The 14256-nt window shown below is 40.4% G+C and overlaps 2 protein-coding genes across 5 annotated transcripts in view; both read right to left on the minus strand.

Annotated features, from left to right (window-relative positions):
- Window positions 1–5040, minus strand: part of KLHDC2 (kelch domain containing 2) — a 55394-nt gene extending 50354 nt beyond the window's left edge. For both annotated transcript variants that reach the window (XM_074365576.1, XM_074365575.1), the window contains exons 1-3: window positions 4417–5040; window positions 1642–1721; window positions 3–120 (exon numbers count right to left, since the gene is read on the minus strand). In XM_074365576.1, the coding sequence (XP_074221677.1) occupies window positions 3–120; window positions 1642–1721; window positions 4417–4569 (351 nt within the window). In that variant the 5' untranslated portion in view covers window positions 4570–5040. The remainder of the gene's footprint in view (window positions 1–2; window positions 121–1641; window positions 1722–4416) is intronic.
- A 5198-nt stretch (window positions 5041–10238) lies between these two features.
- Window positions 10239–14256, minus strand: part of KLHDC1 (kelch domain containing 1) — a 42569-nt gene continuing 38551 nt past the window's right edge. For all 3 annotated transcript variants that reach the window (XM_074365571.1, XM_074365573.1, XM_074365574.1), the window contains one exon: window positions 10239–11059. In XM_074365571.1, the coding sequence (XP_074221672.1) occupies window positions 10873–11059 (187 nt within the window). In that variant the 3' untranslated portion in view covers window positions 10239–10872. The remainder of the gene's footprint in view (window positions 11060–14256) is intronic.

Below are 14256 nucleotides of genomic sequence, written 5' to 3' on the forward strand. Positions count from 1 at the left end.
ACCTTATTCGTATTGCCTCTTGAATGGTGTCCTCCAAACAAATACAGCACCCTATCTACACACACAGCACAGCTTCCTGACATAGAAGGAGGAACATCACCTTCAGTGTTAATTTTTTTCCTGAGGGGGAAAAAATGAATTAATTAAATTTCTCAAAAAGAAATGCAAAAATCTATTCCTTTTTCTTCTACTTCTATTCCCACAATAAAGGGGAAAAAATAAAACCAGCAGGCTGAATAGGTATGTCGAGGGTCTCTTCTGGCTCTAAAATTAGTTACAAGAACTCACCCCTCTTCACCCATTCTGCAGGCTGAGCCGGCGGGTCTACACGTGGGCAGAATGGGAGGATCTAAAAGCCTACCTGTCATATTTTCTTATTCTAGGAGTAAACCATCTTACGTTTCTCAAACTAAATCATTTGCTTTTTTGTTCACTTGGCCAAAAATAATCGTTTTGTTTTTGTTTTTGAGCGGACCAAGAACCCAAAATGAAAAACACTTCGGTATCCCAGCTGACAGATTAATAGGTGTCTTTAACTCAGTCACCTTTTAGCCGTTCAAATGAATCTGATTCAGACCTGATATAAGACTGCAGACTATACTATACTATAGGCCAGGCACTCCTCTGACTGCTCTTTACATGTTTTAACTCATTCTGAAGATAAAAGTGAATCTGAGTCAGAAAGCTAAGAATCCTAAGATTCGGAATATTAATTAACACTCAGGGTCTTTTGCTCACAGTATCACTTTATCTATGCTAAACTCTTAAGTTTTGACAGACTAATATTTAAAAATTCCTCATGGGGCTGAATTGTTAAAAAAAAAATGTAGAACTCCCCTTTAAAGGAATACTAGTATGAATTTCTAGTTCTCTAGAAAAAGGTCATTAAACAGCTAGACTGACACTGATGGGCTACGTCTAAAAATAATCCTAATTTATTTTTAACTGAACTCTTGATCAAGAGGGGCTACTATTCTCCTAGGTCTGAGGTCTATGATATGCTAAAATATGTAACACAGAAAGCTTTCACAAAGCAAACCATGGGGATGACTACTTTATAAATCCCCCAAAATAGCCAACCCAGTATTTTGAGAATCACATTAATTCTGCTAAGAACATACTCTTGAGTACTGCTTTTATGAGACTGGCAAAAGGTGCTTTCAGAATATGCCCAGTTTGTATGGAAGGCAAATTTAAGTTAATTGCAAAGAGATCTACATAGATATTTTAATATTAGAGTTCATTAAAATAGAACACTACCTTTATTTCTAGCAGATACAATCTAGAAATTCTTTTCTCATTCAAGAGACTGCATAACAGAACATATAAAATCTTGAAAAAAATAAATAGGGAACTTCTGTATTTCCATCCCAGAATCTGAAGCCTCTACATCTTTAATATTACTATAATACTTCACTCAGCTCTGAACAGAAATTTTTTCAAAGGTCATAAAAGCATCTAGTAACTACTGAACTACTGCAGAGATGCTAAAGCAGCTAAGCTAAACTAGCAGAACACTGTTTTCAAAATATGTAGAGACCTTAACCTCTTTAATTAAAGTATTTTTATTCATTAGAATGGGTTTTACAGAGTATGTTTTTGTTTGCAATTTATCTGGATTTTCATAATATCCACAGTTACCATCTTCCAGTTTCCATGTTGTAGATCCACAGTTCTTCTCTCGGCAGATAGAAGTCATATAATCCTCTAACTTGATTACTCTAAAAAAAGCCAAAAAAAAAAAAGCAAATATAAAAAATAATTGGTAAAGAGGCACCACTGTATATTTTTTCATATCTATCTTTTTTGAGATACTGAGAGTATGAAAACTTAAATAGAGCTTAATAATTCTATCAAATGCACAACCCTCCCTGCCCCAATGCCACATACTCAAGGTAATGGTTAATACAGACAGCCCTCAATTCAAACTTCTGATACAGCAGTTGAGGGAGGGTAGGGAGTTAAGAGATCTGAGGGAAATCTCTAAGGCCGCTTTATCCTGAACAGTCCCTGCACCAAATTTCAGTTGCATGACTTTACAGGGGGCCTGCCATAGTGGGCAGGCTAAAGAAAGGTCTACTTTGAAAGTACCTGATTCACACTAACATGTGATGTGAAGTTTTCTAGCCATTCTCCCCTTTCACCCATTCATTCTCTACTAAGAAGCAGAGAGGGCAGAACTGCAGATATAAATTTTGTGCAAAATTTTAAGCTCCTTTTTCTGCTCCATTTCCCTTCAGGTAACAGGCTGAGCTTACCATATGCCAGAAGCAGCTAAGTGCTATCCAGAGCTTATTGTTTCATCCTCACAACAAACCTAAGATATAGTTGGTATTACAAGAAAGTGGGTTTTTTAGGCAGGTGAGTAATTTGCCCAAGGTTCCTTAGCAAGTAATGGTGAAACTAGGATTCTAACCTTCTTTCCCTGAATTTGCAACTTCAACCATTGCCTGAATTCTCCAGCCTTTGAACCTCCCTGGCCACTTTCTGAACAAGGTCCACATACAGCAAACAATTACAGTTCACTGAGAATGGGTGCCAGAGTCTTAAAAGCTTGAGTATTATACAGACTAGAACAGCTGGCCACATAAACATTTCTCTCTCCACTCCACCACTTTCGAAAAGGAAAGGCTGGAAGCAAGACGGTAGTAATCTACCCGGAGTAGATAAGCCTGGCCCAGGGAGGAAACCTGACTTCTGAGCAGGAAGCTAGGGTTTACTGCCATCAGAACAATACCCAAGGGCTTCCCATTTTATGCTAACTCTTAGGGCTTCTAGCCAAAATGTGGAGGATAGCCTGGTACCACAGCTTGCTTCACGGATCATGCTTCTCCAGTCTGCCTCAGCCCCAGGCATCCAGGCCCTCCAAGCTCACCTTCAGAAATCTTCCACTCTGACAACCCTCCTTGTCCCCATCTTCCTCCTTTGTGAGAAGTCCCATCCCCTCAATATTGCTGATTTTTACAAATAGGATGATGAATAAAGTAGTTCAGACTGAAGACTAACACGTTTACTTTTCTCCAAGGGAATTAATTATATTTTAATACAGGTCACCACATACCGGTCCCCTTCCTCCTACCAAATACCCTCCTCTAAAAACATACTCATTGGAGGCTGGGGAAAATATTCCAGATTCATTAGGATTGGCAAAAAGAAAAAATTCTCTGGTTAAACCAAATGAAGTAATCAGGATGGCTTTAGCAGTTTATCCCATCTATCTTTTCAGAGTCACCTAAAAAATGGTCAACTATGATCACATCAACAGTACCATAAGCTGTGCTCGCTTCGGCAGCACATATACTAAAGTTGGAACAGTACCATAAGCTAAAAATCTATTACCGGAATCACAGAACAAGTCATGGAAGGCACGGGTGTAGTGTACTAGATTTTATACAAACAGGGGCAGGGGGGAATCATTTTTAAAACCAAAAGGGACTAAAAAGAATAATGTTTGGTAGGAATAGATCAAAGCCAGCCCAGGGAATGAAATAAAACAATTCTAGAATGTGGAGTGTTACTGGGAAACTCTTCAAGCAAAAGGGCAGGAGAACCAGCGAGCAAGGTTTAAATGCAAGACACCTGGGTTAGGATTCCCTGCGAGAGGAAGAGAAGAAACGCAACTAAATGCTCTAAACTGGTAACTAACCACAATGTTTATGATTGGGGGCGGGGGGGTGTCAAAGAGCTGCACTCTGTAGTTAAAACGGTTGCTGTTGATTTTCTCGGTTATCGGTAGAGCGTTTCCATTTATTTTCTTAATAGGGGTTTCTTTTGAAAAATCTCAACCCTTTCTCCACTGAAATCAAAAGGAAAACAGCCCCGAAACGTTCAAACACTGGGCTGGCAGGTGCACAGGTGTGGCTGGGATCCTAACAGGACTCCTGAATCGCCTCATTCAAGGCGTTTCGGAATTCTGACGGATTTTCCTGCACAGGGGTCACCCCAAGAGCGGGCCGCATAACCCCAGTTCCAGAGGGTAATGCGCTCCTAGGTAGGCCCGATAAAGCATACGAGTGACATCACGCACCGTTACCTCTTACACACTCCCAAGTCTTTCTATGTAAAACACATTTCCTCGTGATGCACGGCCCAACGGGCCCTCCCCCGAAATAACGCTGGGAGGTCGGACCGGGCGCGCAGGGCCGCCGCGAGCAGCGCGGGGCTGGGGGAGAGGGGAGCGGGCTTTGTAAGCAAAAGGTCGGCGTGACAGCTGCCCAGGAGCCTTGGGTCGGGCTCTGGAGACCCGTGGGACGGCTCCCGCACTCGCAGAGAAGGAACCCACGGGCGGAGTCGCGACGTGAGGGAGGCGGGGGACGCCTCGGCGGCCGCTTGGCCTTCCCGCCCGGCCCTCCGTCCCGGCGCCGGGTTAAGAGCCGCGCGACGCCCGCCGCCGCCGCCGCCCGGACACCCACTGACCTTGTAGCCGCCCCAGACGAACATGTGGCGCCCGTCGCTGACGGCTACGTGGCCGCTGCGCTCGGCGGGGCAGGCAAGCTCCGAGGACTCGTAGCCCTCGTAGGCCGGCCCCGGGAGGTCGTCCTCCCGCAGGTCTTCGTAGCCATCGGCCATCTTGAGGCTGCACCGCGGTCCACAGCAATTCCCACACCCGCGAAGGGGGTGAAGACAAAGGAAAAAGAAGAAAGAATCGCACGGCGGCGCGAGGCGAGGAGGCGGCGGCGAAAGACACGGCGTCAGGGCCGCTCCCTCGCCGCCCGCGCTCGCGTCCTCCCGGCCGCCTCAGCGAGGACGGCCTCTCGCCACCTGGGCGGGGGGCGGGGCGGGGGGCGGGGCGGGGGGCGGCGAGGGCGCAGGGCACGGAGCGGGGAGGGCCGAGGTCCGCCTCAGCCCGGTGCGAGCTTCTAGCCTATCCGCCCCGCCTCCAGCTCGCTTCTCGCCGCCGACGGCTCTTGTTTACGCCGCGGCCGGAACCGCCCGTTCCGCTGACGCCGCCTGCCGGGCTCCGGAAGCGTGGCCGACGCTCAGCGCCCCCAGAGCGGGGTCCTCCCGCCGCCGGGTCCTCCCGCCGCCGCCGTCCCGACGGTCCGACTCCGAGGCGCCTCGGTCTTCGCGAAAGTCCGGTCGCCGAAGCTAGAGGGACTTCCAAGCACACTCCGAGCCTCCTTTCACTGCAAGGATATGCTGAATTAACCAGATTCTCGAAAAAAAAAAAAAAAAAAAGCTTCTTCCCGAGAAGGCCTTGTTCGATTGAGGAATGTTCTCAAACGGCCTGAAAGGAGGAAGTGAAATTGCTCGCCTAGTAAGTTTCTGGTCTCGGGGTTTCCGAGTAGTGCCCTGTCTTCCCGAGGACACCGGGTAGGGGTGTGGGTTGGAGGTGGAGCCTCTCACCTCCCCCCTGGTCCAGCCGCGACCGCTCCGCAGCTTCCCTGAGGCGATCCCTGCGGGTGTGCACGGCAGGTCCCAGACTGCGTGCCGCCCTGATTGAGTCCGCGGACCGGTTCAAGGCATTTCCCTCTCCACAGGCCCCTGTGGTCCAGTAGAAATCTTAATTTAGTGGTGCATCTTCTTAGTGCTCCCAAACTGTTTCAGAAACCGTCACCACCCCAGGCCTTCAGGGAGGAGAGTGAATCCTATTCACAAACACACAGACACTTTTTTCTTACATTTTTATATAATACATTTAAGTTAGGTCAGGAGGAATTTGAGAATTATTGTATGTAATCTAAACGTGATTCCTCACCTGTAAAATAAGGTTAGACTAGACTACATCTGAATTCCCTAATCTAATGGTGCTTCTATACTTGGATGTGTTTGTGGAGATGCGTGTGCTTTATCCTCTCCCTTCCCCACCTTTTCGCTGGGAACACTATGTAGGAGTACTTTGAACAACGACAAAAGGCTTTCCAAACTAAAATTTTCAGAACCTGAAATTCCTTCCCTAGCCACTGCTTGTGTGTTTACAGATTATCAAAATTCGTGATGTAGGTAAAAGCAGTACTTAGAAATGTATAGCATTGAGTGCATATATTAAAAAAGAAGATCTAAAATCAATCATCTAAGTTTCCATCTTGGGAAACTAGAAAAAGGGGAATGAATCAAATCCAAAATAAGCAGAATAAAAGCAATAACGAAATGATGAAAAGAAACAGAAACCAATGAAACTGAAAATCAATAGAGAAAAAGCAATAAAACCAAAAGCTGATTTTTTGAATAGATAATGAAATCAATAAGCCTTTAGCCAGGCTAAGAAAAAAAAACCACAAATTACTAGTATCAGAAATGAAACAGGGAACATCACTACAGATCCCATAGACATTAAAAGGATAATAAATATTATGAACAATTCTGTGCCCACATATCTGATAAGTTAGGTGAAATGTACCAAGTCACTGAAAGACACAATCTGCCAAATCTCATATAACAAGAAATAGATAATCTGAATAGGCCTATATCTACTAAAGAAATCGAATCAATAATAACCTTCCAGAACAGAAAGCAGCAGGCACAGATGGGGCCACTGGTAAATTCTAACATTTAAGGAAGAAATTACACCAATTTTCTACAATCTCTTTTAGAAGACAGAAGCAGAGAGAATACCTCCTAACTCATTTTGAGGCCAACATTACCCAAATACCAAAACCAGACAAAGACATCACAAGAAAACAACAGACCAGTATCTCTCATGAACATAAATGCAAAGATGCTCAACAAATTATTAGCAAATCAAATACAAAAAAATTTAAAAAGAATTATGCACTGTGACCAAGTGGGACTTATCCCAGGTATGCAAGGTTGGTTAACATTCAAAGATCAACCTATGTAATCCATCATATCGACAAGCTAAAAAAGAAAAAAATCACATGAACTTATTAATAGAAGCAGAAAAAGCATTTAACAACATCTGACACCTATTCATGATTAAAAAAAAAAAAACTCAGCAAACAAGAATAGAGAGGAACATCCTTAATTTGATAAGGAACATCTACAAAAAACCTACAGTCAGTATTGTCCTTAATGATGAGAAACTAGAGTCTTTCTTACTAAGATCAGGAACAAGGGAAGGATGTCCCTCTCTCACCACTACTTTTCAACATACTACTGGATGTCCTAGCTAATACAATAAGACAAGAGGAGGAAATTAAAGTTGGAAAGAAACAAACAAAACCACCTTTGTTCATGATTATCTATGTAGAAAATTGTAAAAAATGGCTGTGGTACATCCAGACAATGGAGTATCATTCAGTGCTGAAAAGAAATGAGCCATCTTTTCAAGCCATGAAAAAACATGGAGGAAACAAACGCATATTACTAATGAAATAAGCCAATCTGAAAAGGGCACACACTATATGATTCCAACTATGTAACACTGTGGAAAAGGCAAAACTATGGAGACAATAAAACATCCATGGTTGCCAGGGTTTAGAGGGGAAGGAGGAATGATGCGGCAGGACACATGGGATTTTTAGGGAAGTGAAACTAGTTTGTATAAAGTTGGACACAGGTTAGTATACATTTGTCTAAACCCATAAAAAGTACACCACCAAAAATGAACCCTAATGTAAACTGTGGATTTCAGGTGTGTCTTAGCTGAGGCTGCTGTATCAAAATACCATAAACTGAACGGCTTAAACAACAGATATTTATTTCTCACAGTTCTGGAGGCTGGGAAGTCCAAGATCATGTGCTGACAGATTTGGTTCTTAGTGAGGGCCCTCTTCCTGCCTTGCAGATGCCTTCTCACTGCATCTCCGTGAGTTGGGGAGAGCGAGAGTGAGAGAGAGAGAGAGTGAGAGAGAGAGAGAGAGTGAGAGAGAGAGAGAGTGCAATCTGAACTCTTCCTCTTCCTGTAAGGACATTAATCCCATCATTGGGTCCTCACCCTCATGACCTCATCTAAACCTAATTACCTCTCAAAATACCTCACCTCCAAAGACCATCACATTGGAGATTAGGGTTTCAACACATGAATTCTGTGGGAATACAAACATTCAGTCCATTATACCAAAAAATAAAAGTTCTTGCTGTACCCACATGCTGGACTGTATGGTAATTTCATCAAACTGGAAATCCCAATAGAATCACACTAATACAATGGGAAAACAGGCACCCAAAAAAAGGTAGGCACGGGGTATTATTTGTTTCTTAAAACTACTTCTTTTCCTTTGAAATGTTCTGCAATCACAATTTTAATTTGTCAGACAGTATATACTTCCCTGAAAATTGTTCTATTTTAGTGAGTTTATAATTATTTCTTTCTCACACATACATACATATAAATGTGTTTTGGTGAAAACATCGCTTTGTTCCTGGGCTGACAGTATGAAGTGCTAAAGAATATTTTAAAGTTTCTATCAAAAGACTAATAATTTTTTAAAGGTGTTTATGCAAAGATAATATTTGGAAAAAATGGACACTAACTTTGATACGCTATTTACTATTATCATTCAAAAAATGGTAATACCTCAAAAGAATCCTTGCTGACATTGGAGGGATATCCTGATAGACATAATAAAGATGGCCAGAAATTCTCTTTCCTTGAAAACCAGACTGGAAACCTATTTTGTGAACCACCTGGGAAAAAAAGAGTCAACCCTCTAGAGTCATCTTTCAAATAGAGAACCAGTAAGGGAGAGTTCAGAGATAAAGTTATTAGTCTGTTGTTGCCCTGGGCTCCCATACACGGCACAGGTCAGCAGCACAAAAGTTGATAGTAAACCATCAGTGGTAAGAAATCAGGAAGGAATACTGCTTCACTGGGATGTTCAAAACTGGCTTTGCCAGCTCCTAGAATTTCTACATCTAAGAGCAGGGAAGCGCTGGTTTAAGCCAAGTTTTAGAAACTGAAGATCAGATCAGAATTCCCTGCCACTCGTATTATGGGGATATCTCAGGACATACAACTTGTTGAAGTAGCACAATATATTAAATCAAGTAAGAACAGCACCAGTTTTATGTGCCATAAATAATGTATAGATTTTCATTCTCTTGAAGCCTAAATGAAAGTGTGCATTTTGAGGGGGCTAATTCAACTTCTAAGTAAACCATTTAAAAACAGAAATGCTTTTCTAAGAGGCTAGAGGAGGTATTCACATAATCCAGAAGCCATTTTAAAGTTTCATTCCATGGTATAGCACAGGGAAATATATTCAAGATCTTTTAGTAGCTCACAGTGAAAAAGAATATGAAAATTAATATATGTATGTTCACGTATGACTGAAAAATTGTGCTGTACACCAGAAACTGACACAACATTGTAAACTGACTACAACTCAATTAAAAAAAAAAGAATTAAACCCCAGAAAAAAAAAATGTTTCATTCCATTCAAAGTCATCTATCACGAATAGGGTGTGATTTTTTTCCCCTTAAATACAGAATGCTGATACAGATGTTCATAGTAACAAAATAATTACTTTTAAGATGTATATTACCTGTGAGATTCACTTTCTAAATCTGTTATTCAGCCTAAAAATAGTAAGAAAAAAATTAAAACTTACACTGAAATATTGTTTACACAATCAAGTCTAATGACTGGTTCACACTAACAAAACTAGGAAAATAGTAATTCTATGTAGTTTGTATAATAAATAAAATGTAAACACAAGATATTTCAATACATAAATAGAAGATTTACACATCCAAAATACAGAACAGATATATAAAATATATCTCTAAAATTTAATGGTATTACACACTACTGTAATTTTCATTATAAATTACACATCTATTTCAATATAGAAATATATTTACTATAACATTTTAAATTTCAGAGACAACTTGCATGGTGGATTGTAGAGAGTAATTTTATATACCAAGCTTTTTAGTAATTCATTGTTATAAGTAATTCAGTGGAAGGGTATGACTATGATAAATGAACAATTTCTTAATTATGGCAAAAGTACTATTTCAAGGAAAATTAAATAAATACTTGTGTTCCATTTCCTTCTAGGCAGTGAAAACTGAAAACAAATGAGAAGATAACATATTTTGAATATCCTGGGTCTTCTGCACCAACTCTGCAGGATGGTGTGGGCCAAACAGAGGGTTTCTAGAAATGCAAATTACTAGGTGATCATCCCATTTCATAATTTATGAAAATTACTTTAGAAGCACTCCTCCAAGGCAAAATGTATTTTAATGTGTCTCAAAATTTAATCAACATATTGCCTCTCAATATTTCAAAGCCAGTATGAATAAAGAAATCTCTACTTTAGACACTTTAAAACATGGTCTTTATGTACCTGTAAAACTGGACAAACTAGTAACTTAGGGGTAACAGAAAGACAATTGAAGACATTTATTCCCCAACTCAAATACATGTGAGGAAAAGTTGCAATGATGCTTAAGAATACTTTACTAGGTAAGTGCTAAAGGGCAGAAGTTCAAAATCTAATACCATAGCAGTGTTTGCCTATTTTATCATTTTGGCCAACTATATTAGTAATTTAAGGAGAAGTTATTTAAACAACTGAGTTATTTAATGGAAAGGTTTAAGTAATTGTAAAGGCAAGAAAAATCTATTCTTTCTGAAAGTTGATATGAAATGTTTGCATATATATCTCTATCATTGTGTTGGGGGATTCCTAAAGTCCTTGGGGGTAATTTCTTATTCTCTACAAGTCTGTATAATCTTTCCAGTAAAGAGGACACAGTGAGTTAAAGTCCCATACAATTGTACTGACTTTCAGAAACTATATTTTTTTTCTGCAGCTGATAAGGAAATTAATTTGCAAATATAAATATAAATTAATCTGCCATTAACATCTTCTTCCTATATATCTCATGCCATATAATCACTTTAACATAGAATTTTTGTTTCAAATTTTATCTTCTGAATAAAGCCTTCAATTTAGGGGGTAAACATACAGTCTGATTAAAATGTTTAAACATATTAAATATACAGAGTACATTACAACTTAATCGCTACTGATCCACTGACACTTCTTTTCTTTTTCTTCTTTTTGAGCTCTTTGTTCTTCTCGGTGATTAGCTGCAGTCCAAAATGTTATTTTTTTGAGTACTTGTTGGAGAAGTTTAGGAGGTAATAGAGATATCTGACTTTCTAAAATTATAGCATTTTTACCAATGCAGTCAAGGCATGACCTATAAAAAAAAATAACAGAATTACTTGTTTTTGAACTTGAAGTTATAATATAAAATATTTTTAGGTAAGTATTATAAAAAAATTAAAACTATTATAAAAATTTTACATAATTATGTACTTCCTTTGCATTGTTTGGAACATGACAGGATATGTTATTTCCAGAACACTACAGTAACTGTATATTTTTATAGCATAGAGACTATATCTGACCAAAATTGTTACAACTCACTATGCTTAATATTCTTTAAGTAAAAAAGATTCAGACTTAATTTCTAATCAGGTTAATCTATAGAAGACCCTTTTCACTCCTCCTTCCGGCCCAATAACTATTTACTCCTGTCTGCAAACTGTACCCCAAGATGCAGCATCAAACATCCATTTTATACCATGTGACCCGGCCCTCCCCCTCCCCCCTCCATAAACAATTGCCCTGGGTTGCCCACTCGACCTCAGTGGACCCAGGGAGAGCTGATCTGAAGAGGGGGATGGAACAGTGACACAGCACAAGCCAGCAAGAGCCCACTATGGTTCTCCCTTTCTGGGGACCAGGGTTCACTTTCCCCCAAGTCTCCTAGACAGCAGTGTCCTTCCAAATACAGTTCCTTTTTATCCTAAGCTACTCTGAAGAGGGTTCTGTCCTCTTCAAACCAAAAGAAACTTGATTATGATAAAAAAAAAAAACTATCCCCCCAAAAAGCATCTATTTCAACTGATAAACTTTAATTCAAAAAGGTAAGTAAATCTTTTTTCAAAGTATTAAAAACAGAATCATTTGATTCTGCTGTGGTTAACCTGAGTTGCCATTTTTGCCAGGATTTACACTCTAGAGATTTATATCTTCTTCCCTATTTTCTGATGCCTTTTCTTTCTATTCTGTGAAATTCTAAGTAAGAAGTAGGACTGAAAATGTTCCACATACAGAAGTACGAGAAAATAAAATGAATCTTATATCTGGTGTAAACTTAACTCTGCTGCTGTGGTGACATGACAGGTCCTGAGTTCTTCCAGAGCTGGCTGGGCGGAGGGGTGGGTGGGGGGAGGAAGAGTCAGATGAGGAGACAGACTCTGTATTACCATTCATTAACTAATTCCACAAATATTTATCAGTGTGCCCTACATACTAGGTACCATCTTAAAAATAGGAAACTCAACACTGAGAAAAAGTCTATTTCAACCTTCAAGGAGATTACAATTTAGTGAAGAAGATAAACAGTTAACTATAAAGTATTATAAATGTTGTGATGGGGATAAAATGAAATTCCCACAACAGGTATAGGGTTCTACGGAATCAGAAAGAATAACCAAGCCAACTTTAGCAAGTCAGGGGAAACTTCCAGATGGAAGTTCCAGGCTGAGATCGAGAGTCTCGAACAATTAAATAAACTAAGGCTTTCCAGACAGAGGAACCATAGCTGCAAAGCCCTAGAGATGGGAAATACGATTTAGTACAGAAACTGCAATTCAGAGGTTCAAATATAGCTGGAGGGCAGAGTGTGAGAGTGGGGGCAGAGCAAGAAATGACGTAGAAAGGGGAGGGGGTCCTGGACACCACACTCAGGAATCTGCAGCTTGTCTAAGGGTAGTAGGAGCCACTGGAGAGTCACCACAAAACAAAATGTGATTTGATCCATCAATATTCCTTCTAGGAATTTCTCCTGAGGGGATATGCAGGTTTTCCAAAGGAAAATATGAGAGTATCACATACATAATTTTTATAATAGTCAAAAATTGTAGATATTCTGAATATGTATCAAGACTAGCAAATAAATTGCACTTATATGAAATAGAATACTATATAGCTGTTACAAACAGAAATACAGATCTATTACGCTGAATGATTGTATGTATTGACATGAAAGATAATCCATAATAGGAGTTTTAAAGGCAGATTAGAAACAACATGCATAATTTGACCCTTTATACACACACACACACATATACTGCTCTCACTAAGACCAGTGACCTCTCAGCACAGTAAATGTTTTTCATTTTAAAGTCTGGAAGGATACCTTTCAAACTTTTTACAATGTCAGACTCACACAATGATCATTGTGGGTGATGGTTCCTAGGTAATTTTTTTTTTACCACATACTTTTCATAATATGTGAATTTTGTTAGTAAATATATCTTATTTTTATGAGAATAAATTATACATATATCCATCCACCCAAAGTTATGATAAGCATGCTCCCACAAGTACATTAGATTATATAAATTCTTTGAGGAGTCATATCCTATTCATCTTTATTTTTTTCAGTGTCTCAGTACAGTAAGTGCTAAATGCCTTCTGACTTTAAATTTAAAATAGAATCATCACACTGGCTGCACTGTAGATAACTGGTTGTAGCAAACATGCCTCACACAATAAATACCACTAAATTCCTGCTGGATTCAAGTATCAAAACATGCTCAGCATCACAAGGGCACACAGCCCTTTGCAGAAGCACGGTACCAGGTGCCAAGGGCGACACTATGCAGCCTGACTGACTGCTGCCCTGAGCCCCCGCCTCAAAGCCAGGCTCATCCACCTTCTGCTTCCTCTCATTTCTGTCCTGGTTCATCTTCCCCATCACTGCTTATCTTCCCTTCCAAACCTCTCCTTTGTCTACAACACCTGTGCTTCCTCTGACTTTCTGTCGTTACGTTGATTGAAATCTAAGAAAATTGCTTTGTGTGCAGCCTTCTTGAGAAAAGAGGACACATTTCCCCTCATCTCCGTTTTCACAGTCAAGGAGCCAATACCAGTACGCCTTCTCCTGGCTCCTCACTGCGGCCTCCAGGCTGCTATCACTTCCCCCCGCGGTGCTGCCACCTATGAGCCTCCCGTTCCTTCTCCGCTGTCGTTGTCGTGAGGACTTTGGCCCTGGACTCAACAGTCTTGTCTCTTGACTGACTTCAGCATCTTTTCCACCCCTGAATTCCATATTCTCCTCTTGGATCATAAGCCTGTATCCTTCTCATTCTTACATCCCCATGACTCCTTTGATTGTTCCCGGTTCTTCAAATAGGACCCCTCCGCTTTTAACTTTCTTTCCTATCCAGACTATGCACAAGCCCTTTCCTATCCATGTGCACTTCATTCTCTTATCAGCAACTTTAATCTCCTTCTCCACTGACCCTCTGCTCCACCATACTGACTAAACTCCAACGGTGGGTCAGTTCAGCCAGCCATGTCCTTTCTGCACCTGCAGCCTGG

This window comes from Camelus bactrianus, chromosome 6 (assembly GCF_048773025.1).
Source record: "Camelus bactrianus isolate YW-2024 breed Bactrian camel chromosome 6, ASM4877302v1, whole genome shotgun sequence".
NCBI classification, from domain to species: domain Eukaryota; kingdom Metazoa; phylum Chordata; class Mammalia; order Artiodactyla; family Camelidae; genus Camelus; species Camelus bactrianus.